The sequence below is a fragment of the Hyperolius riggenbachi genome, chromosome 7 (genome assembly GCF_040937935.1).
Source record: "Hyperolius riggenbachi isolate aHypRig1 chromosome 7, aHypRig1.pri, whole genome shotgun sequence".
NCBI classification, from domain to species: domain Eukaryota; kingdom Metazoa; phylum Chordata; class Amphibia; order Anura; family Hyperoliidae; genus Hyperolius; species Hyperolius riggenbachi.
The window spans coordinates 169811340-169838549 of record NC_090652.1 but is presented as its reverse complement, the minus strand read 5'-3'; the positions used below and the strand labels follow the sequence as shown (position 1 = coordinate 169838549).

Here is a 27210-nt window from a genome sequence, read left to right as displayed (position 1 = left end):
CTGATGGATAGCACTGGAATGAAGGAATGGGAAGGCTCTATACCACCCATAGAACCTTTCCTCTAAGGTAAATATCAAACCTGAAGTGAATTATCTTACTTCAGGTTTGCTGACAATAAAAAAAAATGAATTATGAAAAACAATTTAAGGGAAATGCACATTTTGTACATTGTAAATTGTGATATATTTAATGCAGTATATATGAGAACAGGACTAATGAAATACTCAACAAATCTAATCAGACTTGTGCAAAGTTTTTGTTCAGCTCATGTTAATTCAGATTTCTATAAATCAAAACAATGTTAAATTGAACTAAAAGCTAATTTCTCTAAAATGCAGGTCATACACTACATGTTTTAATTGATTTTACTTTATATTCAATAGAAACCTCATATCTATATCATCTCACGTTTAGGCTCAGTTCACATTTGTTTTCAAATTGTATCCATGGCTCCATTTTGGGGCCCGGACCAAAACAGAAGCCACGGAAACCAATGTTAAAAATAGTGGCCGTCTTCACCCTCTTCACAAACGGATCACCGGCGATCCGCTTTGAGAAACTGAACGGAGGGTCTGGATTTGTCGGTACTTCACTGACACCTGTTACACAGTGGGGTAGGGCAAGGCAATAGGAAAACGGATCTCCTTCTACACAGGCTACTTTGCATTAAACAAACAAAAAAAAAAAACCACAGAGGGAGATCCGGATTGCCATGCTGGAGGGGCTAGCAGCCAGGAAGGGGGCCAGCGGGCACAGCGGTGGGAAGGTCAGACCCGCCCTCCCTCACCTGGGTGCCCCCTTCCGCGCTCCGCCTCCAGCTGCTTTTGTTAAAATCATTGCATGCGGCGAGCAGCATCCTTTCCAGCTTTTAGGCTTTGAATAGGAAGTAGTAAACCATGTCCACAATATTGAGCCAATTACAACGCTGTGCTGTGAATAGAGATCCCCATGAGGTTTCCTGCTGGGTCCCCTCAATTACACTAAATCCAAACCATACATTTAAAAATAATGGCATGCCAATTGATGTGTCACTGCTTTATTATTTGAACGCAAATACATTCTTTATCTCATGGGGTTGAGTGGGAGAGGGATGTGGTGTTAAAATGACTGATATTTCAACTTTCAATCAAGGAAATATCAGTATTGTAGTATCTAATGTGGCAACAGTCTACTTTAAGGGAGCCAGAAGGAAACTTCACAGGGTAATTCTGCTATTGTGGTTGGTGGATTGCACCCTCTCAAACTGCTAGGTTTCAGGTAAGTTGTATTAAACTATGTCCACACTATTCAACCAATCACAATGCTTAGTGCGGTGTAGAAAATACTATGATTATGAAACTGTTCCTTGAGGTTTCCTGCTGGGTCCCCTAAAGTAGACTAGCGTACCAAATGTTGGGCATACATGGTGCAGTATATGCCTAACCGATTGCAAACATTAGTTTCTACAAGCATTATTAACCTGCACATGGTATATGCACAACAAAGAAAAACAGCAAGGAGTACTGTAGTTAATTTTTACTCAGGTTTTTCAGAAGAGGCATTCGTGTAGCCAGTTTATTCCTCCACAACAGATACATTTATTAGCAAAATTAGTTACATATGTTACAGACAAAAACGTGAAGGTATTATTATATTCATAGCGCATACATCTAAAGATTTTGCTGCCGAACTGACATTGTTCTAGATTATTCTTATGAAGAGAACCACAGCACACTTCACAGGCTCCTATACTGGCAAAAAAAAAGCAAACTTTCATTTCTATCTTTTCTATTTATTTATAAAACACTTTCTCAGAGTACCAGGGCAGTACATGTCCGTGCCTACAGCTGGTTGGGCCCCCTCTAGCTGCACAAACAGGCCTGGCCCTGCTCTCTCCTGAGACACGCTAAACACTCACTGTCCATGCCCGGGAAGGGAAGCGGCTGTGCCCCCAGCTGCTGCTCCACAGCCAGCTCCAGGTCGAAGCGTATATGATCCACACAAGCGATAAGTTCCTGCATTGTTCCAGGAAGTTCAGCACTACACAGTACACTATACACGGGCTCTAGGCTGCCTGGCTGCCGATAACCGAGGCAGACTGGCAGAGTAGCGAAGCGACCTTCCGCTAAGCACGCTGGGAAGTAGGAAGTAAAGAGAATGGTGCATGGTGGGTAAAATATGAACATGTGTGAAGGGAAACAGCGCTAGAAGTGGGTGAGCGAGGGGTGCGTACGTAGGTTCGTAGCAGTTTAATGTTGATATTATCACAAAACAATGATAATTATATAAAAATGTTATGTAGAAGCTAGAACAGCTACTTAACCGTGTGCGGGATTTGGCCATGTGCTGTTGCTGAGGTGGACTGAGAGCGGCTTTTGCCTACCAGGGTTACTAAGAGATGTATGGGGCTATTAGGCTATAGGTGATTCTTGGCTTTATAAGGCGCTTTACTAGTAAAGTACCAGTACAGTGTAAACTCTCGTTACAAGGCTGACACTGCCAAGCGTTTCTAAAAATTCTGGTGGAGCCGACTAGAGGTTTGACCTCCACAGAAGTCAATGCGATGTCTGTGCACAACATATCTTCCAACTGTCCCTCTTTCAGAACCTGATCCCTCGGTCCCTCTTTCTTCCGCATTGTCCCGCTTTCATGACTGATGGACAGAACTGTGTAAATATACGTAATTTTCTACTGAAAACTGTGTTTTATTGACTCTAAACTGTATTCCCTTCCTTTAAATGGATATATTTATTGTTATTAAATGTAAATAAGAAAAGAAAGATTCAGTGTGGTTTGAATTATAAAACAACATATTTTTCTTATAAACTCTATCATATGTATGGCTGGGGGTTTGATTAGGGTTATGGCAGGGGCGTGGCTTAAAGGGAACCTAAACTGGGAGAGATGGATGTTTCCTTCTAAACAATACCAGTTGCATGGTAGTCCTGCTGATCTCTTTGGCTATAGTAATGGGTGAATCACACACCTGGAACAAGCATGCAGCTAATCCAGTCTGACTTCAGTCAGAGCACCTGATCTGCATGCTTGTTCAGAGGCTGTGGCTAAAAGTATAAGGCCCAGTGCACACCGAGCGGTTTTTGGAGCGATCCGCCGGCCACATCCGCCTCTAAAAACGCTTGTCTAATGTATTGCAATGGGATGGTGCACACCGGCGGTTTGCGGTTTTTGCCAAGCCGCAAACGCGCCTCCTGCTGCGCGTTTGCGGTTTTCGGAAGCGTTTCGTCCTCAATGTAAAGTATAGGAAAAACGCAAACCGCTCTGAAAAACGCTAGTTCAGAGCGGTTTGCCAGGCATTTTTGTTACAGTAGCTGTTCAGTAACAGCTTTTACTGTAACAATATGTGTAATCTGCTACACAAAAACGCACCCAAAACCGCTAGGTATGTTTAGAAAACCTCTCTAAACATACCTAGAATCGCTCTGAAATCAGCTCCCAAAACCGCTAGCGTATTGCGGATCTGCTAGCGGTTTTGGTGTGCACTGGGCCTAAGAGACACAGGATCAGCAGGAGAGTCAAGAAACTGGTATTATTTTAAAAGGAAAAATCCATATCCTTCTAAGTTTAGGTTCAATTTTAGTGTTCCTCTTTCTTATCTGAAAAAGTTGGGCGGTATGTGGGCACCGATGTATTCAACAGTAAGTACCAGTAGTCAGGGTCAGGCTACATTTGCAGTGGTGCGTTGTGGTGTAACAGCCACATTGGGCTCTATTCTCAATGAGTTACCGCATGAGTTAAATTAGGTAGTGATAAACACCGACTAAAATATCTCCATTTTCAAATTCACAATTTTTTTCTCCCTAAATTACCTCATGTGGTAAAAGTGTGGTAATTACCTCAAAATGTATCTCCAATTTGAGATTCTCAATTGAAATGGCAGGTGATAATTATCACTTCTCTGCTTTTGGCCTTCAGGATGGAGCCTTTTGAGCTTTGTTTATTATTATTATTTTTTATTTATATAGCACCAGCATCTTCCGTAGCGCTGTACATAATACAAACAAATAATGAGGAACAAATATACATAAGAAATACAAGACACTGTACAGTCATGACATTGACTAGAATAAATATAGATACATACATAGTTGATATGTAGTTGGTACATGTACATATGTTAAAATAACAGCAGTATGAGAAACACTAGGAGGAGGTCCCTGCCCCTGCGGGCTTACAATCTAGACTGTGGGGAGGAAACAAAAGGGAAGGAAACACAAGGATTAGTGGGTGAGCCAGTGTGCCTTCAGTGCTGCCTATAGCAAATTATAGGCTTGTCTGAACAAGTGTGTTTTCAGAGTACGTTTGAAGGTTTCCAGACTCAGGGCATGACGAACTGGCTGAGGGAGGGAGTTCCAAAGGAGACTAGTGCATATTGAGTAGCCATGTTTGCTCAAGTTTATGTCAATTTTACATAGAAGGCAGAAAAGACGAGTGTGTCCAATCTCAAGGCGCACTTTCAGACCTTGTACTGTCTTTTAGATGATTTAATAGATGCCGAGGAGGAAATTCCTCTCTGCTGTAAAAGATAAGCAACAGCATAATTACCTTTAGGTTAGTTACACACCGGGACGTTGCGTTATAGTGGACATTATGGTTGCATAACGTCCCCTAACGCAACGCCTGCCGGTGTTGGTAGAGGACGTTGAGTGAGCCGCGTTAAGCGTCTCTTTCCGCATTAGGGCAGTGAGAGTGGTGCTGATTGGCCGGCGGGACCACGTGATGCGGAGTGAAACACTCCGCATCACATGGTGCCGCCAGCCAATCAGCGGCCACCAGTGCAGTGCATATTGAGTAGACATGTGCGCGGCTACGTAGCGGCCTCTCCCCGCCTCCTCTCCGCCCCAACACTGAGCATGTGCAAACAGTCTAAAGCGGCTTAAGCCGCTGGAACGCTATAGTATGCTGCACGCTCTGAAGGAACGTGCAGCGTTACATGTAACGCAACGTGGGCAGTATGTACAGCCCCATTGACTTTGTATTGCTGTGAGTTGGGGAGCGTTACAGGCTGCACTAATGTGCGCCTGTAACGTCCCTGTGTGGAAGCAGCCTCAAAGAAAAACATTTCTTTGTTACAGCTGATACAAATCCAGCAAAAAATCTCCAGTGTATGTACTTCCTGCTTTCATGGAAGCAGACATAGGGTTAACATCCTGTGTTTACACATTAGCTGCTCTGCTGAGGCAGCCAGTTGGCACAGCTGAGAGCTAAAATTGCAGTTGTGATTATTCACAGATGAGGGGGAATTAGACAGGCTAAATTATATACATACAGGGTGCATTTCTATATGTTTTCCTTCTGTCCTGTGCAAGAGTTGAGGTCCCACTTTAAATGCGACAGGCTTTCCTGGGTCGTCTCTGTGTAATGGGTGGCAAGTATATGGGCTGCCCTACAGTGGTCAAAAAAGCTTTATTTCCGTACATATTAGTGACAGTTTTATCACCTGTTTTACCGCACTTTTATCAAACATTTATCACACTTGGTAAATTTTTAGTGAATACTCACTATTTTCACTATTTTTTGTGAATTATCACTGGAGGTAATTTTTCACCCAAAAAAGAGTAACAGCACATGGTTTTGTGAATAGAGCAACCCTATTTGTGTTCCCCTATGCGTGCGTTGACAGTGAAGCATACTTTTCATTGACTGTACGCTTCACTGTATGCGTTGCAATGTGCAGATAACGAGTGGCACCGCACCACCACTACCACTGTGAATGTAGCCTCAGTGAGAAAACAATTTGTGTCATTTATTGGGAAGTAAGTCCCCAATCTTAAAAATTGCAATTAGCGGCCATAAATGTTAAATAGCTGCATAACGGTGCAGAGGCGCCTCTCTTACTTGCTTTGCCCCATCTGCCTTTACAATTTTTGCCTTAGCTGTAACCCACACTTGTTGTATTACTGTATTTCTCTATATTATTATTATTATTTAGTATTTTTGTAACACCAACATCGTCCGCAGCAATGTACAGAGTATATTGTCTTGTCACTTTTTGTATTACTGTATTTCTCTATATTCTTCACCAATACATGTCATTACATACTACACTATAGTGGGCTCGATTTCCCCTTTTGTCTTTCTACAAATAATATTTTTTCAAAGCTGCATTTACTGTATTTGCATAAAAATGAACATGAAAGCTGCATCAACATTAAGGGTCCATTCAAAATCGGGTGGTTGGCGGGCGTTCTAATAACCAAATCGCCGGTGATTGGTAGCCCTTTTAGGCTGGTTTCACAGTGGGACGTTAAAGTCCCACGTTACAGCAGCCAGTAACGCAGCCTAACTCAGCACTGTAAAATCAATGTGCTTGTTCACAGTGCACACGTTGCGTTACATTGTAACGCAGCACGTTTGAACAAAGTGCTGCATTCTGTACGTTATACTTGGCTAAGCAGCGTTAGACTGTTTGCACATGCTCAGTAATGTTGGAGGAGGAGGTCTCCCCTCTTCAGCAGCCAGCCAGCAGCCAGCCACATGGCTAATTAATATTCACTGCACTGTGGTGACTCATAGTGGGATTATATTGTTGTCCGGATCATGAACGAATCGTTCATTTGATCCGGATCTTTTTTGTGATTCAAATCATCCGGATCATCACAATGTTCGGTTCACAGTGGATGTCTGTCTGGAAGAAACAGGAACATACAGAATGTACAGTGCAGGGAAAGTCCTGTGCTAGTCATTTCACCCCCCAGTCTGCTTCCCTAGTAAAATTATTCGGTTCAAAGATCCAGATCTTTTCAATGATCCGATTCGAATGATCCGAATCCTTAAAAAGATCTGGACTTCCCATCACTATCCTGCAGCGGCTGCTTTGAGAGCTGCATAACGCAGCTCAGTCTGACGTCCAACTTCAACACCACCACGCGTTGAGTTAGGGGCACGTTATGCGACCTTAACGTCCCCTAAAACGCAACGTCTTAGTGGGAAAGAGGCCTCAAAGCGCTAGTACAATGTTAACTACATGGCAGTGTTCTCACTGCCATGCTCATGGCGATTCGCAAAACGTGCTATATGCAGCATTTTTTAGCATTCTTTGGGCGATCATGATTGCAATGTATTTCAATCGTGATCACTCAAAAAACGTGAAAATGTTCAGTGATTTTTCTGCATTAATAAAAATCGATGGCGCAAAATGCTAGCGCTAATAACTATTGTTTTGTGTTTGTAAGTGTGAATGGGCCTTTAACGGCTAATTCACACTACAAGAGCTTTTCTAAGTGCTAGTGATTTGAAAAGCTCTTGCTAATGCAATGCTATGGGGGATTTTTACAAAATCACATTGCTCCAATGAGAACGCACACATAGGGATAACATTAGCAAGAGCTTTTCAATTCACAAAGCGCTTAGAAAAGCTCTTGTAGTGTGAATTAGCCCTCAGGGCCCATTCTCACTTGCAATTGCAAAACGCTAACAATCAGTGCTAGCGTTTTCCGCTGGTGATTTTACCGTGATGAATGCGGTAAAATTACTGTACACTCTCGCAATTTTTACATGATAGCGATTAGCGCTTTTTAGCATTCTAATTGTGTTCACTCTAGAATAGCAGAAAATGCTGCATGTAGCGTGTTTTGTGATTGCAGCTAATCGCGAATCAGCAGCAATTGGTGGCAATCGTGGCAGTGAGATCACTGCCATATAGTTAGTATTGTGCTAGTGCTTAAAAAAGTGCTATCGATCGCTGGCGATTCGGTGCTTAGCTGTAATCGCCCAAGTGAGAACGGCCCTTAGAATTAGAACTCATTGACCATCTCTAGTAAATTGGTGCTTAGGTATGGTCAATGAGATGCAAATAATTCCTAGTTGATGCAGGATTATACAAATGTAAGCAGCTTGAAAATGAACCAATGGAATTCCACCTTGGGAAGATTCAATTAGTTCATTTTCAAGCTGAATGAATTTGCTCTAAAAGTTTGCATAACCGTGCATAAACTTGGAATTAATGGCATCTCATTGATGATCTCTGCAATCAGGGCTCATTCACACTAAGGGCGTTTTTGCCCTTTTTTCAAGTGCAGGCAATTTTCAAAATCGCCCACAAAACGATTGTGCAATGAACCTCTATGAGAAGGTTCATATCAGCGCGTTGCGCCCGCTTTGCGGTTGGCAAAGCGGTGCCTGTGCCATTTTTGAGGTGATTTTGCCTCGATGGAACGTATAGGAAAGACACAAACGCTCATAAAACCACTTTGTGCATCGATTGCATGAGCGTTTCTTAAGAATAAATACATTGTATTTAATCTTTTCTGGGTCAAAGAGTTCACTTCCTGACTTGCTGACCACTCGGGAAAAGCGCTTAGAAAAGAGTTTTTAACAAAAATGCAGTGCGCAGTGGAGCGCCGGGGAGGGGGGAGTGCACAAAAATGCAAAACGCTTGCGTTTGCAATTTTTAGGTGTGAATGAGGCCTGAACGCCTCTCAGCAACTGTTAACCAGTTCCGTGCTGCTGCTACGCATATTTACACCCCTGGAAACTTCATTTGCGCACCAGGGAGTAGATATTCGTATTTGTTTAATTACCTCGCCGTTCCTGATCGCCGCACTGCTGCCATTCATTTCCCTTGCAATCCCGCCTGTCCATGATCGGTGAATGGGAACAGCTTGTCCTCAAACTTGATAACAGTCTATGTGATGAATGAAAGCCGGCATCAGTGAGACGTCGGCATTCATTCACAAAGTGAAAGTAAACAGATACACTTACCGTACTACTTCCCCTATACTGTTTACAGTACTCAGGAAATTACTGTAGCTCCATTTTATGGCCAAAAAGTAAAAATGCACCCAAATACACTATTCTATTGAAAAATCAGTACATTTTTTAAATTAATTTTTCACCCCTCCCCTATAGTTACCACAATAAAACATTTGTAAAAAAAAAAAATATTAATAGTTAAAGGGACTCCGAGCTCATCTAAAAAATAAAAGTTGTACTCACCAGGGGCTTTCTCCAGCCTAGTGCTGGTTGGGAGGTCCCACGCCGGGGTCCTGGCTCCTCTCCCCGCTCCGGAATGGCTGACAGGCCGCAGCCCGGGCGACACTCTCCCGAGTGTCGGGCTGCTTCTTCCGCATATGACGCGGATTACGTCACACGCCGGCCGCCTCGCGTCATTACGGCGGCCGGCGTGAAAGTACTGCGCATGCGCGATTAAAGCGCGCATGCGCAGTACTTTCACGCCGGCCGCCGTGATGACGCAAGGCGGCCGGCGTGTGACGTAATCCGCGTCATATGCAGAAGAAGCAGCTCGACACTCGGGAGAGTGTCGCCCGGGCTGCGGCCTGTCAGCCATTCCGGAGCGGGGAGAAGGAGAGGAGCCAGGACGCCGGCGTGGGACCTCCCGACCAGCACTGGGCTGGAGAAAGCCCCTGGTGAGTACAACTTTTATTTTTTAGATGAGCTCGGAGTCACTTTAAATTAAACAAACATTTAAATATAATTAAACAAAAAAATAATAATACATAAAGAGATACCTTAGGGACTTTTTAAATGTATGTCATGAGGGTATATTACTGTTATTTTTGTAAATAAAGGCTTGTAATTATTGAGATAGTATAACAATAATGATTTTCTTTTTCTTTTTTTTCTCATTATCCCCTTTAAAATGCATATAAAATAAAATAATTCTTAGCAAAAAGTACAACCCAAAGAAAGCCTGATTTATGGCAAATAAAACAATATATTTTATTTATTTATGTATTGTATTTATAAAGCGCCAACATATTACGCAGTGCAGTATAGATCATTTCGATGTGATAATTAACAATTTAGCCAATGCCAAGCAGCATCTGAAAGGCTTGATTTTTTTTTTCTCACAGGCGGCTGAAATTGTCCGGGCCCATTTCCAGCAGTGCGGAAACCGGGCCGTATCCGCAGAGTTTCCCTGCAGGCAATTTGCATGGGGAAACTTTGCCATAGGAAATAATAGCGGCGCCGGCCGAATTGCTTGCCCTAGCGATTCGGCCGACATTGCCATCAGTTTTCGTGTGGGAGGCAGCGAATCATGCATGGCACGGCTTCTATGATTCGTCTGCGTACCCGCAGACCCGGAAGTGCCGCCTGCTTTATAATGCACTGCAACGTGAACGCACCCTAAATGTTCTAACTAGGACCGAGTCAAATTAACCACTTAACGACCGCCCACTGCACAGGGGCGGTCGGAAAGTGGATGCCGCAAGGACCAGCTCATGCCCAGAGGCGGCAGTCCTTGTAGGGGCATGGGCGGCGCGATCGCGTCATTCGTGAAGCGATCGGCCGCCGGGGACTGGCTCCGCCCACCTCGCACTGTAACCCGCCGGCCGTTCGGAAGCGCCGGCGGGTTACTAGCACCCGGATCGCCGCATACAAAGTGTATAATGCACTTTGTAATGTATACAAAGTGTATTATACAGGCTGCCTCCTGCCCTGGTGGTCCCGGTGTCCAAGGGACCACCAGGTCAGGCTGAAGTCACCCTAGTCTGCACCCAAGCACACTGATTCCCCCCCGCCCCCTGATCGCCCACAGCACCCCTCAGACCCCCCCCCCCCTGCCCACCCCCCAGACCACTGTTTGCACCCAATCACCCATCAATCACTCCCTGTCACTATCTGTCAACGCTATTTTTTTTTATTCCCTAAACTGCCCCCTGCTCCCTCCTGATCACCGCCCCACCCCTCAGATTCTCCCCAGACACCCCCCCCCCCTGTGTACTGTATGCATCTATCCCCCTGATCACCTGTCAATCACCTATCAATCACCGCCTGTCACTGCCACCCATCAATCACCCCCTATCACTACCTGTCACTGTTACCCATCAGATCAGACCCTAATCTGCCCCTTGCGGGCACCCAATCACCCGCCTACACGCTCATATTGCCCTCAGACCCCCCCTTATCAATTCGCTAGTGCAATATTTACATCTGTTCTTCCCTGTAATAACCCACTGATCACCTGTCAATCACCCATCAATCACCCCCTGTCACTGCCACCCATCAATCACCCCCTGCCCCTTGCGGGCAATCTGATCACCCACACCAATAGATCGCCCGCAGATCCAACGTCAGATCACCTCCCAAGTGCAGTGTTTACATCTGTTCTCTACCCTAAACACCCACTAATTACCCATCCATCACCCCCTGTCACTGCTACCTATCAGATTAGACCCCTATCTGCCCCTAGGGCACTCAATCACCCGCCCACACCCTCAGAACGCCCTCAGACCCCAACCCTGATCACCTCGCCAGTGCATTGCTTGCTTCTATTCCCCCCTCTAATCACACCTTGAGACACCAATCAATCACCTCCTGTCACCCCCTAGCACACCTACCCATCAGATCAGGCCCTAATTTGCCCCGTGTGGGCTCCTGATCACTCGGCCAAACCCTCAGATCCCCCTCAGACCCCCTTCCGATCACCTCCCCAGTGCATTGATTGCATCTATTTTCCCCTCTAACCACCCCCTGAGACACCCATCAATCACCTCCTGTCACCCCCCTAGCACTCCTATCCATCAGATTAGGCCCAATACAACCTGTCATCTAAAAGGCCACCCTGCTTATGACCGGTTCCACAAAATTCGCCCCCTCATAGACCACCTGTCATCAAAATTTGCAGATGCTTCTACCCCTGAACAGACATTTTGAGACATTTGGTTTCCAGACTACTCACGGTTTTGGGCCCGTAAAATGCCAGGGCGGTATAGGAACCCCACAAGTGACCCCATTTTAGAAAAAAAGACACCCCAAAGTATTCTGTTAGGTGTATGACAAGTTCATAGAAGATTTTATTTTTAGTCAAAAGTTAGCGGAAATTGAATAGGACGTTGAGCCCCTTAGCGCACGTAGGCTGCAAAAAAGTGTCACACATGTGGTACCGCCGTACTCAGGAAAAGTAGTATAATGTGTTTTGGGGTGTATTTTTACACATACCCATGCTGGGTGGGAGAAATCTCTCTGTAAATGGACAATTGTGTGTAAAAAAAAAAATCAAACAATTGTCATTTACAGAGATATTTCTCCCACCCAGCATGGGTATGTGTAAAAATACACCCCAAAACACATTATACTACTTCTCCTGAGTACGGCAATACCACATGTGTGGCACTTTTTTGCAGCCTAACTGCGCTAAGGGGCCCAAAGTCCAATGAGCACCTTTAGGCTTTACAGGGGTGCTTACAAATTAGCACCCCCCCCAAAATGTCAGGACAGTAAACACACCCCACAAATGACCCCATTTTGGAAAGTAGACACTTCAAGGTATTAAGAGAGGGGCATGGTGAGTCCGTGGCAGATTTCATTTTTTTTTGTCGCAAGTTAGAAGAAATGGAAACTTTTTTTTTTTTTTGGTCACATAGTGTCATTTTCCGCTTACTTGTGACAAAAAATAATATCTTCTATGAACTCACTATGCCTCTCAGTGAATATTTTGGGATGTCTTCTTTCCAAAATGGGGTCATTTGGGGGGTATTTATACTATCCTGGAATTCTAGCCCCTCATGAAACATGTCAGGTGGTCAGAAAAGTCAGAGATGCTGGAAAATGGGAAAATTCACTTTTTGCACCATAGTTTGTAAACGCTATAACTTTTACCCAAACCAATAAATATAGGCTGAATGGGTTTTTTTAATCAAAAACATGTTTGTCCACATTTTTTGTGCTGCATGTATACAGAAATTTTACTTTATTTGAAAAATGCCAGCACAGAAAGTTAAAAAAAATCATTTTTTTGACAAAATTCATGTATTTTTTGATGAATATAATAAAAAGTAAAAATCGCAGCAGCAATCAAATAGCACCAAAAGAAAGCTTTATTAGTGACAAGAAAAGGAGCCAAAATTCATTTAGGTGGTAGGTTGTATGAGCGAGCAATAAACCGTGAAAGCTGCAGTGGTCTGAATGGAAAAAAAGTGCCTGGTCCTTAAGGGGGGTAAAGCCCACGGTCCTCAAGTGGTTAAAGTGCTCACTGGCACAAAGAAGTTCATCAGAACTGGTCATGAGCAGTTTAGTTGGTAGACCAAAAAGTAGTATATTACAGTAGTCCAAACAAGATATTATGAGAGAGCATGGATGGGCAGAACAAGGAAGAGACCTGTGCGTTAAAATCTCTCTCCTGTCCGGCCGCTGCTAGTGTCCAGCTGCTCCTTCTTCCAATTCACATCCCACGTGTCTGCCGGACATAGCACATGGTGCGTGTGTAACATCAGACGCGCACTAATGTTGTATGTGGAAGCCATGTGGGACACAAATGGAGGAAGCTAAAGCTGCTGGACAGGTGAGAGATTTTGATGGATGGGAAAGAGGAGGGGGGCACACTTACATTTTGGGGCACAGCGACCTGGGGTTCCATTGCGTTCGTTGCTCGTCCCAATATCGCATGCTGTTTACACACTGTTGACTATGTCAGCCAGAGATTTTCTGTCTAAAATTTGACCTATTTCGGCCGAATTGTCATTTTCATCTGATTTGATAGAATGATCAAATCAGATGGTCAATCTCTAGATATATGGCCACCCTAACTTAAAATTGGTACCCACAAAGCCAGTATCAATTGAGTAGTGATGGTGACAGGAGCAGCTTAGAAAAGCAGGAAGGGATGGGTAAAATTCATATTTTAGGCAATCAGAAGAAGAGAAAAATGGCATTGTGTAATGTTTTCACAGGTTTGATTTTCTTCTTGGAATTTGAACACAAACTTACTGAAATGAAGAATCGGGGCAGATAAGAGTACGTTTTTTCCAGAGTTAAATGAGCCATAAATTACTTTTCTCCTATGTTGCTGTCACTTACAGTAGGTAGTAGAAATCTTACAGAACCGACAGGTTTTGAGCAAGTCCATCTCTCCACAGGGGATTCTCAGCATGGCCTTTATTCTTTATAAAGACACTCCCTGAAAAAGATTTATACAAAGATGGTGACCAGCCTCTGTGCTCACCGTATACTTTTTTGGCAGGTGGACGGAGCAACTGCGATTCACTAAGTGCTTTTGAAAATAAAGAAATCCCTGTGAACCCCCCATAAAGAGATGGGCTAGTCCAAAACCTGTCAGTTCTTTCAGATTTCTACTACCTACTGTAAGTGACAGCAACATAGGAAAAAAGTAATTTATGTCTCATTTTACTCTGGAAGAAATGTACTTCTAATACTGTATGTTTACATATATTTAAAATTTTAAGATTTTCGTGACAGAGGTCTTTTAAGTAACTACTCCACATTCTTTGCCTAGATAATTGGAGTTCAGAAAAAAACAAACCTGAATCACAGATTTGTTCTCTGGTTGAACTCGATGGACGTATGTCTTTTTTCAACCCAAATAACTATGTAACTAATTGTTATGGGATTATTCCGTTGTTTCAGCTGTACACAGTGACATACAAGGCACAACATTTTAGGATTCTATCCCTTATTTTGGCACCTGAGCTACAAATGGGACAACCCCAGAACAGTACAGTGGCCATCCAGCATGTTTAATATTATAGTTGTAAACAAGAATTTATAAATACATGTATGGAAATGGCACAGAATTTAGGAGGCACTCTGCCCATTTCAGACGCCAGCAAGAATATTTTAGAAGCTAGCAAAAAATCAATAAAAAGATCTGTTTCTCTGTGTCACTTCTATTGGTTTACAGTTGACTTTTTTTTTCCCACACTGTAGGTTACATGAATTCAACAACAGTCAATTAGAAGAAATTTTAGCATGCTGCAGTTACATGCCAAAATACCTTTTTTCAGCAAGATGTTTGGTTTTTTTCTACATGACCATTGTGCATGCAGTCTAATTAGAACAATTCATAGAAGGACTCTGTCAAAAAACTGTCTTTTATTATGTCAACCAGTCATACATTCAATGACCAGGAATTATTGTGATGACATTAAACCCAGCGATTCACATCCTTCGCAAGATGATTTTGGCACATTGTCACAGAGGTATTCTTCAAGAACAAGGTTTATAAAATCTACAGATTTTTACAACATTCAGTCTGCTGAAGATGAAGAGGACGAAGAAGAGAAAAGTGTTCAAAAAATGCACAAAGGAAGAAGGAACACCCAATATTGGTACTTCCTACAATGTAAGGCCAAAATAAAAGAAGGCAAGGTAAGGGGACTGTCATGGAAGCACCAATAAATTACTGTCTAAGTGTAATTGAGATATAGAGCCACCCTATTCTGGTTGATAGGTTTGCCTGCGTTTATTATTTTTCTTAACTTTTTATATAGCTACATCCTATCTTGTGTAGTCAAATGTAAATTTATTCTGATAGGTAAAATATCTCAGATGAAATGTGTCACGCTTGGTGGTGTGTTCTCCACAGTCAGCATGCAACACATAAGCTGACGTGAAGGAGGTACACACACCAGCACAAGGAATCAGGATATCCCCAGTTTAGTGGAGGAGAGGACTGACTCCAATAGGAGATTGTGGCGCACAGAGCCGGTGCAGATCCGAACGGCCACAAACAATACTTTCGTGATAACGTCTCAGCGCAAAGTAGCGCTGAGCGCATAAACCAGAACTGAGGAGATCAGGACAGGTAGACAGAATGAACGCTTGCTTAACTAGCCACTACTTAGTGACAGCAAGCGTCCAAAACAAGACAGACTGGAATGAGGCAGCCAATGCGTTTGCAGCGATGGCGTGCCTCACAAAGACAGGACAGGATAGTCAGGAAATAGCAGGATCAAGATAGATGAACGTAACACAGACAAAAATACAATAAGTAAGTTTTCCTAGCGTATTACAATTACAGCTATCAATGAAACTATTTGTAACGTCTGACTAACATATGTATATATCCGAACCGATATATGACACAAGCAGGAACACTGACCAGGACTGGAGCAACACAGGGAACAGGACTCAGAAGGATTCGCTATCTCTTCGCAGAGATGAACGCAATCCACAAACGGCAACAGAACAGGATTCAGAAGGATTCGTTATCTCTTCGCAGAGATGAACGCAATCCACAAACAGAACCAGGAGCAGGATAACTAACTCAGCACGGGTGATCACGATACGCGCAACTACCAAAACGTGCTGGAAAGCTGACTAACTGAACACAGGATATAAACAGTTCGTGTACGTATACATCAGCGACACTGATGTATCAACGTAACACGAATACAAGGAAAATAATAAACGTGCTGGTATGCATATATATTGGCAATGAACCAATATATGATGCAAGACCAGCAAAGTATCTTTAGAACAAGAAACACGATCTGGGGCTGAAGCAACAGCAAGACAGGCTTAAACTGAAACTATGATAGCCCAAGGAGCCCTGCAGGAAGCAGATCTTTATACTGAGGTCATCCAATGGGAGCAGACATGCAGATTCCCACACAGGTGAATGATAATCAGTCACAAGCTGACAGCAGGGAAAGGCAGACAAAGATATGCAGCTTGCATGGAAAGAGATCAGAACTGCCTGAGCTGCAGCACTACTACTGCCAGCAGCACCTGCTGCAGAAGCGATCATAACAGTACCCCCTCCTTTAAAGGCGGATACTAGACGCCTTTCAAAACTGACATTCCCAAGGAAATAACCTAACTGATTATTCATGATGACCGGGACAGCCCGGCAAGACCAAAATCCAGAATCAGTCATCACAAGACTGAACCCATCAAAACCAGAACCTACAGAACCATGCCCATCAGTACTACAAGCCCCAGTGTGACACCCATCGGAACCATGATTTCCAGAAGAAAGCCCCCCGAAGCTCTCTGAGCGATACCCACTGCCTTCCAGGGACCGTCCAAAAATGCCAAAGCCTTTGCAATGCCCACCGGAACTGTCCTTACCAACACAAAACCCACTGTTGAACCAGTCCAAGGTACCAGGACAAGTTTCCTCAGAGATCTTCCAGAACACTTTGAAGTTCCACAGAGATCCCAAAAGGTCAGAACTCCCTTTAGGCTCACATGGAGAACTATCAAGAACCCCTATGGAACCTAGGGCAATTCCCGAGACAGGGTTACAATGACAAATATCAAGATCAGGGCTTTCAAGGACCAGAACCATCTCTGGGCATGCAGGCAGACTGGCAACATCAGAACATGTCTCTCCTAAGGAAGCATCTGAGCACGCTAACACCTTAGACACACTTGGGCATTCTGGCGCACAAAGCACATCTGGGCACACTGGCACAAGAGAAACCTCTGGGCATGTCAAGGAACTGTGAGCCTCAGGGTCAGCCAAGATAGGACCAAAACCATGACTGGCCAAAAAAATCCATCATGACTAGACTTCGCAACTACTGGACTCTCACAAAAGAATGCAGGATCAGACTTAGATGTCGCTGATTCCAGCAAGGTTATTAACAAATCAGGTTCAGGGGCACTAATAAGACAGAACAACTCTTCTGATGTACGCACTGAACTAGATAGGGACTCCACAACTTCCTCTGGACTGGACAGAGACTCATCTAATACACTGGATTGGAGCTCATGAGGGGCTGCAGAACAAGTCAGTATTGCAGAAACCCCCACTGGACTAGGCAAAACTGAGGGATTCACTAGACAGGAAGGGGACTCTGGAACTTCTGCCACACCGGCCAGAGAACCAGAATTTCTCAGGATACTGGGCTGGATTTCAGGAACACTCATCAAACCGGACTGAAATTCTGAGATTTCTGTTACCCTTTCCAGAGAATCAGAATCATCCATGTTACAGGGCAAGACTTCTGAAACATTCAGAGGACAGGGCTGAAGTTCCCTGGCTACAGTAATATCAGAGAGGGACTCAACATCATTAGCTAAATCAGACTGTGTATAGGGCAAGGTATCAAAAACGCTTGCTGACAAAGACAATGTTTCAATGGCTTCTGCTTCACTGGGCAGATATTCTTCAAGTTTTACTAGAGCAGACTGTAATTCCAAAACAGCTGCTAAACAAGTGAATATTACTGCAACACCAACTGAAGTAAGCAGTGCCTCAGACTCCTCTGCTAGAGGGTCTGAAGTATCCAAAGTACAGGGTGAAGCATGAGACTCTGCGACCACAGCTTCACTGGACAGGATCACTGAATAGTCCATATTGCAGGGCAAAACCATGGAAGCACCTGCTGGACAGCACATTGATTATGTGACCTGAGCTTCATTGGAGAGATCTACTGCACAATTCATGGTACAGGGCAAATTTACTGGAACATTTTCTGAACAAGGTAATAATTCTGTGATTTCGGGTTCACATAGCAAATGCTCTGAGCTATTCACGAAACTAGAGCGAGGTGTAGAAACAGGAAGATCAAGACACAATGTTTGCACATCTGAATCACTATTCAATTGTAAAATTGGGAAATTCAGATGCTGGGGTTCTGAGGTTTCTAGACAGGATTGCTGGGACTCAGAAACTAATGTAGTGCATCTATTGGCATCTGCTGGATCAGACAGGAGTTGAACTTTATTAACACAGGTAAATTCTACAGAAGTGTTTGCAGAGGCAGGCAAAGATTTTCTGATGTCTGTTTCACTGAACAAAGATTCATGAGTACTGGCTAGGCTGGACTCAGAAGTCAGCAGGACCTCTGGAACCTCTGCTGATAAATTTGTGCAGGGCAAGGTTAAGGAAATATCAGTAGCTTCTGTTTTTCTGGGAAATAACACTGAGTTATCCATGGTACAGGGTGGAATTACAGGGACATTCACTGGACAAGGTAGGAACTCAGGAACTGGAGAAGTGGGACAGTCTCCAACTGACAGGGTACTTTCCCTGGTATCAACTGACTGAATCACATAAAAACCATCCAAAATCATTTCCCACACATCGATCAACGGAGCCACAAAGTCATACCCACACACACCAGTTTTTATTAGGTTCTAGGCAGACTTAATGCACACATTCAATACTAATTCACTCTTTGCACTGTAGAATTGACAAAATGAACTTGAATCACGCTTCCATTCACAGACCAGGGCTTCCATCTCTCCTTTCTCAAATGGAGGATCCCATGCATACTTAAAGAGACACTGAAGCGAAAAAAAATATATGATATAGTGAATTGGTTGTGTACTATGAATAATTACTAGAAGATTAGCAGCAAAGAAAATATCCTCATATTTTTATTTTCAGGTATACAGTGTTTTTTCTAACATTGCATCATTCTATAATATGTGCAGATTACACAACACTCAGCATTCAAAATTAGTCTTTCAGAGCAGTCTGTGAACTAATGACCTCTCCTCTGGCAGAGGAAAAGTAATTAGTTCACTTACAGTTGAGATAATAAAAGTCAGATAACAGCCCTCTCCACGACTTTGAAAGTCATAGAGATTAATGGCTTTTTTGCATAGAGATAACAACTAGAGTTTCTTAACTCTTCCTGTACTGGAAACAATTAGACTGATATATCTGATCTTAATGTTTTATTTCTTAGCTGTACTACACATACAAATCATAATATCATCATTTTTTTTTCGCTTCAGTGTCTCTTTAACATCTGAACATTCAGGCTGATCACAGATTGTGGCAGGAACATGTATAGGGTTATTTAGCAGGCGATTGGCAGATTTCTTATTCCTAAGGATCTCCAATACTTGTAGCAAGTGTTGAACTGTAGTGTATGCAAATTTCCCTTGCTGCACAAATAAATTGATCTGTTCAATACTCTGTAATATCTCTTCATAATCATACTCAGATAATTCTTTTAGACACAAATCTTTATTTTCCTTGGCCAGTGATGAAAGTTCATTAGTAGTTTCATAAGTCCATTTAACTCCCCCGAAAGACAATTGCATTTCATTATCTGTTAATGGCTGAATCTCATTACAGGTCTGATGCGCAGTCGCTAAAGATAACGACTCTGCTGATCGTACACGTTTCTTAGAACGTTTACATTTGGCTTTAGACCCTGCTGCCTTTGACGGTTTATTCAAAGCTGAAGGGAAATTATCAGAACTACTCTCTGCTTGCTGATTATTTTTGCAAGCAATTGAAGGAGCAGCTGATTGACCTGCTGCCAAAAGCTCATTAAGAGGAAAAGGCAATGGATCTATGCGCAACCAATTGTGAATTACAAAAGCTATAAATTGCAAAGGACTTTGTCTAAACTGAGTGTGATCTAAAACATCGATTGCCCAATCAAAAAGCTTGCCCTTAAAAAGAGCGCAAACGATCCAATCAGACCAGGTAGAAATTGCAGAAGCCCGAAAGTTTCCTTGGCCAGTGATGAAAGTTCATTAGTAGTTTCATAAGTCCATTTAACTCCCCCGAAAGACAATTGCATTTCATTATCTGTTAATGGCTGAATCTCATTACAGGTCTGATGCGCAGTCGCTAAAGATAACGACTCTGCTGATCGTACACGTTTCTTAGAAGGTTTACGTTTGGCTTTAGACCCTGCTGCCTTTGACGGTTTATTCAAAGCTGAAGGGAAATTATCAGAACTACTCTCTGCGTGCTGATTATTTTTGCAAGCAATTGAAGGAGCAGCTGATTGACCTGCTGCCAAAAGCTCATTAAGAGGAAAAGGCAATGGATCTATGCGCAACCAATTGTGAATTACAAAAGCTATAAATTGCAAAGGACTTTGTCTAAACTGAGTGTGATCTAAAACATTGATTGCCCAATCAAAAAGCTTGCCCTTAAAAAGAGCGCAAACGATCCAATCAGACCAGTTAGAAATTGCAGAAGCCCGAAAGTCGGGATTGGCCAAAACCTTAACCAATTCTGTTATAAATGTGTCTGTAACTTCAGGGCCAAGCTTTTCAAATTTTTTTAAAGGAGCAGGACCCCTGACAAACAGTGTCATAATTTCTGGAAATCCCCCCCACAATGGGGATTGGTAATGGGGCTATCATAATGTCACGCTGGGTGGTGTGTTCTCCACAGTCAGCATGCAACACATAAGCTGACGTGAAGGAGGGACACACACCAGCACAAGGAATCAGGATATCCCCAGTTTAGTGGAGGAGAGGACTGACTCCAATAGGAGATTGTGGCGCACAGAGCCGGTGCAGATCCGAACGGCCACAAACAATACTTTCGTGATAACGTCTCAGCGCAAAGTAGCGCTGAGCGCATAAACCAGAACTGAGGAGATCAGGACAGGTAGACAGAATGAACGCTTGCTTAACTAGCTTCTACTTAGTGACAGCAAGCGTCCACAACAAGGAATGAGGCAGCCAATGCGTTTGCAGCGATGGCGTGCCTCACAAAGACAGGACAGGATAGTCAGGAAATAGCAGGATCAAGATAGATGAACGTAACACAGACAAATATACAATTGTAAGGCTTGGTGGTGTATTCGCCACAGTCAGCATGCAACGCATGAGCTGGCGTGGAGGAGGTACACACACCAGCACAAGGAAACAGGCTATCCCTAGTATAGTGGAGGGGAGGACTGACTCCAATAGGAGATTGTGGCGCACAGAGCCGGTGCAGATCTGACAGCCACAAACAATGCTTTCGTTATAACGTCTCAGCGCAAAGTAGCGCTGAGCGCATAAACCAGAACTGAGGAGATCAGGACAGGTAGACAGAATGAACGCTTGCTAGCTAGCGGCTACTTAGCGACAGCAAGCGTCCAAAACAAGACAGACTGGAATGAGGCAGCCAATGCGATTGCAGCGATGGCGTGCCTCACAAAGACAGGACAGGATAGTCAGGAAATAGCAGGATCAAGATAGATGAACGTAACACAGACAAATATACAATAAGTATGTTTTCCTAGCGTATTACAATTACAGCTATCAATGAAACTATTTGTAACGTCTGACTAACATATGTATATATCGGCAATGAACCGATATATGACATAAGCAGGAACGCTGACTAGGACTGGAGTAATGCAGGGAACAGGACTCAGAAGGATTCGCTATCTCTTCGCAGAGATGAACGCAATCCACGAACAGGACCAGGAGCAGGATACTAGCTCAGCACGGGTGCTCACGATACGCGCAAACTACCAAAACGTGCTGGAAAGCTGACTAACTGCACACAGGATATAAACAGTTCGTGTACGTATACATCAGCGACACTGATGTATCAACGTAACACAAATACAAGGAAAATAATAAACGTGCTGGTATGCATATATATGGGCAATGAACCAATATATGATGCAAAACCAGCAAAGTATCTTTTAGAACAAGAAACACGATCGAGGGCTGAAGCGACAGCAAGACAGGCTTAAACTGAAGCTATGAAAACCCGAGGAGTCCTGCAGGAAGCAGATCTTTATACTGAGGTCATCCAATGGGAGCAGACATGCAGATTCCCACACAGGTGAATGATAATCAGTCACAAGCTGACAGCAGGGGAAGGCAGACAAAGCTATGCAGCTTGCATGGAAAGAGATCAGAACTGCCTGAGCTGCAGCACTACTACTTCCAGCAACACCTGCTGCAGCAGCGATCATTACAACAATAAGTAAGTTTTCCTAGCGTATTACAATTACAGCTATCAATGAAACTATTTGTAACGTCTGACTAACATATGTATATATCCGAACCGATATATGACACAAGCAAGAACACTGACCAGGACTGGAGCAACACAGGGAACAGGACTCAGAAGGATTCGCTATCTCTTCGCAGAGATGAACGCAATCCACAAACGGCAACAGAACAGGATCTGCAGACATGCAGATTCCCACACAGGTGAATGATAATCAGTCACAAGCTGACAGCAGGAAAAGGCAGACAAAGCTATGCAGCTTGCATGGAAAGAGATCAGAACTGCCTGAGCTGCAGCACTACTACTGCCAGCAGCACCTGCTGCAGAAGCGATAATAACAAAATGTCAGCCATTTTTTTGCATTACCAAGGGAAAAATGATAAGCTTTTGCTGTAGGGCTGGGAGGAAGGACAGTGGAAAACACCCAGCAGGCAGCGTAATGAGGGGTTAATGTACTCCCTCATTTTTGTAGCTTAAAGACCTGATGTGCTTGAGCTTTACATGTTCATTTTGGCCAATAATCCAGTGTGTGTACAGGTGTCCCTAGAGTCTAGCGTGTGTACAAGGATTTAGAATTTCTATAAAGTTTTTATTATTATCTGTTATCTTGGAATCTTCATATTTTAAAAGAGGCCTGTAATTACATTGAAAATTAATAATGTATAGCAAGAGACAGATCTTTCTCTGATCGAATCTGATCTGAGAGATCTGTTGGCTGCCAATACACCATAGGCTGATTCCTGATCGATTTCAGCATGATAGCTCTTGAGAATCAGCCTTATGATGCTGCCTCCGCCGCTGTCCCTCCAAAAGTTAATGTACCTCTCCCCCGCCCTTGCATTAAAATCTCTCACATGTATGGCCGCCACGAGTGTCCAACTGCTTCTTCTTCCCCATTTGTGTCCCATGTTGCTGCTGTGCATAGAATCGTCAATTCGGCATGCTTGCACTGATCTTCCTTCGATTCAGTAAAATCATCGAATTGGATGGTAATCTTATAATACACAGAACCGGGTTTCAAATGCCCTAAGTACGCCACTGATGGGTCATTACAGATCTAAGGTCCCCACCAGGGTATGGGGTATGTGGCATATCCATCAAAGCAAGTGGGAATTTAGAAATGTTTTTTGTAGGTTGTAGTGGTGCACAATCAGTAAAGGAAAATCTCCTCAGTCTGGAAGTAGACACAAATAAATAAAAACTTGGCGATGAGTTTAACCTTTCATCACTCCTTTTCAATTTAATATACATTTTTAGGGGTGTGGTATTGATATATTATGACAGGCATAAAAAGGGTAACTCATATGCCCAGTTTAAAATGTTCATTTAGTTTGGACTTCAGCCTTCAGCAACTGAATGACATTCATCATACTGTCATGGCTGCTGTTTAGAATATAGCCGCTCCCAGTTCATGCATGCAGATGCATAAAATGATCATCTTTAAACCTACCACCTGAGGTAAGATTGTTTCATTTCACAAATGTACCCATTGCATACTACATAGGGGCACCTCCTCCCATTTTGATTACACATACAATGATTCTCTCATACGTTTATTTTAAGTTCAGATTCACTTTAAAGCATACCTGACCTGAACAAAAGTCAATGAAATGGACATATGAGCATAATACTTACCCCCTGCAGATAATGTGTAAATCAAGAATAACATAAAGGAGGGTTTAATTGTGACAAGTATTGTTGTAAAACATAAATTTTAATATAGAATACGAGCGATACAGGTAAATTAATACGTACATATAACCTTCCAGATAGAATTCAGCTTAAAAATGCCAATACAGCATGTTGGGTTAACAGAATAGAAAGCACAGTTGGACGCACACTTCTCAGCTTTTACACAGCCACTTCCTCAGATGCACATATAACATGTGAGTATAAGATGAAGACCTATCAATCTCTACCATGGTAAATTCAGGTTCAACAATACACTTCAAACAGCCAGCAAGATAACTGAACTACAGTCACTTATATTCATCCCAAGGGGAGCCAAGGGAGCTATAAATGCATATCAGGATATGGCCCAAGTTGACCTGTTAAAAAGTACCGCAAACAAGTCATATGTAATGGGCAACTGTCCAGAGGGATGTGACGACCTGTGTGAGAGTGTGTGCACTGCTCCATGTTGGGTTAGACAGTCTGTAGATTATGTTTGGCATCTTCTTTCGTCACTCCTGTGCCCTGTTTGACCACCACTCTCTTCTACAAACTCGCGCCTACATTTGTAAAATGGCACCAACCCCGGGAAGAACTTCTAGGTCAGCACTTCCTCAGCCTCCGAAAGCGTGCTCAGGACACTTGTAGCCAAATAAACGATTGAGGTCCGCACAATCTTTCGGTCATTTTTAAACCTCATGCTCAGGACACTTGGGAACAAGCTTGGTGGGGCGGAAAAGGGGCGTGAATGGGCAGGAAAGTGACTTGAGTGGGACCTCTTCCTGTTTAAAAAATTGAAATTCAGACTTTTCTGCTGAGGATTATGTGGACTGGGTGAGAGTGCAGGACAAAGGACAGTGCACAGGGTTGCTGTGCTTAGTTTAAATATCTGAACAACGGATCAGGTATGCTTTAACCACTTGAGGACCACAGTCTTTTCGCCCCTTAACCTCCTTGCCGGTTATCCCGAGCTCAGCTCGGTGACGTCATCCCGCCCCGTCGACATGGCGACCGGGGAAGCCCTGCAGGAAATTCCGTTCTGAACGGGATTTCCTGCTTACTCCGATCGCCGGAGGCGATCGGAGTGGGTGGGGGGATGCCGCCGCTCAGCGGCTATCATGTAAAAAAAAGTGCTGCGCTGCCTCCTTGCCGGCGGGAATTGGACCGGCAAGGAGGTTAAGGACCAGAGCCTTTTTCTCCATGTAGACCACTGCAGCTTTCATGGTTTATTGCTCGGTCATACAACCTACCACCTGAATGAATTTTACCTCCTTTTATTGTCACTAATACAGCTTTCTTTTGGTGCTATTTAATTGCTGCCGCGAGTTTTACTTTTTATTATATTCATCAAAAAAGACATGAATTTTGTCAAAAAAAATTATTTTTTTACTTTCTGTGCTGACATTTTTCAAATAAAGCAAAATTTCTGTATACATTTTTGTCCAAATTTATTGTGCTACATGTCTTTGATAAAAAAACAAACCATTCAGTGTATATTTATTGGTTTGGGTAAAAGTTATAGCGTTTACAAACTATGGTGCCAAAAGTGAATTTTCCCATTTTGAAGCATCTCTGACTTTTCTGAGCACCTGTCATGTTTCATGAGGTGCTAAAATTCCAGGATAGTATAAATACCCCCCAAATGACCCCATTTTGGAAAGAAGACATCCCAAAGTATTTACTAAGATGCATGGTGAGTTCATAGAAGATTTTATTATTTGTCACAAGTTAGCGGAAAATGACACTTTGTGACAAAAAAAAAAGTTTCCATTTCTGCTAACTTGCGACAAAAAAAAAATGAAATCTGCCACGGACTCAATATGCTCCTCTCTGAATACCTTGAAGTGTCTACTTTCCAAAATGGGGTCATTTGTGGGGTGTGTTTACTGTCCTGGCATTTTGGGGGATGCCTAATTGTAAGCACCCCTGTAAAGCCTAAAGGTACTCATTGGACTTTGGGCCCCTTAGCGCAGTTAGGATGCAAAAAAAGTGCCACACATGTGGCATTGCCGTACTCAGGAGACGTAGTAGAATGTGTTTTGCGGTGTATTTTTACACATACCCATGCTGAGTGGGAGAAATATCTCTGTAAATGGACAATTGTGTGTAAAAAAATAAAAAAAATTGTCATTTACAGAGATATTTCTCCCACTCAGCATGGATATGTGTAAAAATACACAGCAAAACACATTCTACTACTTCTCCTGAGTACTGCGATACCACATGTGTGGCACTTTTTTGCACCCTAACTGCGCTAAGGGGCCCAAAGTCCAATGAGTACCTTTAGGATTTCACAGGTCATTTTGAGACATTTGGTTTCAAAACTACTCCTCACGGTTTAGGGCCCCTAAAATGCCAGGGCAGTATAGGAACCCCACAAATGACCCCATTTTAGAAAGAAGACACCCCAAGGTAGGTATTCCGTTAGGAGTATGGTGAGTTCATAGAAGATTTTATTTTTTGTCACAAGTTAGCAGAAATTGATTTTTACTGTTTTTTTTCACAAAGTGTCATTTTCCGCTAACTTGTGACAAAAAATAAAATCTTCTATGAACTCACCATACTCCTAACGGAATACCTTGGGGTGTCTTCTTTCTAAAATGGGGTCATTTGTGGGGTTCCTATACTGCTCTGGCATTTTAGGGGCCCTAAACCGTGAGGAGTAGTCTTGAAACCAAATGTCGCAAAATGACCTGTGAAATCCTAAAGGTACTCATTGGACTTTGGGCCCCTTAGTGCACTCAGGGTGCAAAAAAGTGCCACACGTGGTACCGCCGTTCTCAGGAGAAGTAGTATAATGTGTTTTGTGGTGTATTTTTACATATACCCATGCTGGGTGGGAGAAATATTAGTGTTGTCCGGATCATGAACGATTCGGATCTCTGATCCGAATCTCTTTTGTGAGTCGAATCATCCGAATCATCAAAATGAGTGATTCGGATCACAAAGGGGTGGGGGCAGGAGTGACACGCCCCCTCTCAGCGGGCAGGGGGGTCCTGGAAGCAGAGCAGAGATGGATCGCTCAGTTCCAGGGGAGCCAGCCTTGCAGGGACACTGTGACAGGTAGATTGGAGAGGGGACATGGGTGCCACTGCCAGATATGTGTAGAGCACACGTACTGGCTGTAATGTGCTGCGCATTTTAGGCTGTCTGTTCCTAGTTGTGCTGCATAGTG

General features: G+C 43.3%; 2 protein-coding genes across 6 annotated transcripts in view; one reads left to right on the top strand and one right to left on the bottom strand.

The window, feature by feature from the left end:
• The window catches only part of CPSF4 (cleavage and polyadenylation specific factor 4), a 36651-nt gene extending 34545 nt beyond the window's left edge, over window positions 1-2106 (bottom strand). The window contains exon 1 of the mRNA XM_068244872.1: window positions 1899-2106. Coding sequence (XP_068100973.1) covers window positions 1899-2001 — 103 coding nt within the window. The 5' untranslated portion in view covers window positions 2002-2106. The remainder of the gene's footprint in view (window positions 1-1898) is intronic.
• Window positions 2051-27210, top strand: part of PTCD1 (pentatricopeptide repeat domain 1) — a 71938-nt gene continuing 46778 nt past the window's right edge. For 2 of the 5 annotated variants that reach the window (XM_068244871.1, XM_068244867.1), the window contains exons 1-2: window positions 2131-2217; window positions 14627-15067. In XM_068244871.1, the coding sequence (XP_068100972.1) occupies window positions 14669-15067 (399 nt within the window). In that variant the 5' untranslated portion in view covers window positions 2131-2217; window positions 14627-14668. Of the gene's footprint in view, window positions 2218-14626; window positions 15068-27210 lie in introns of all 5 variants that reach the window. The other 3 variants (XM_068244869.1, XM_068244868.1, XM_068244870.1) reach the window with 3 other exon arrangements.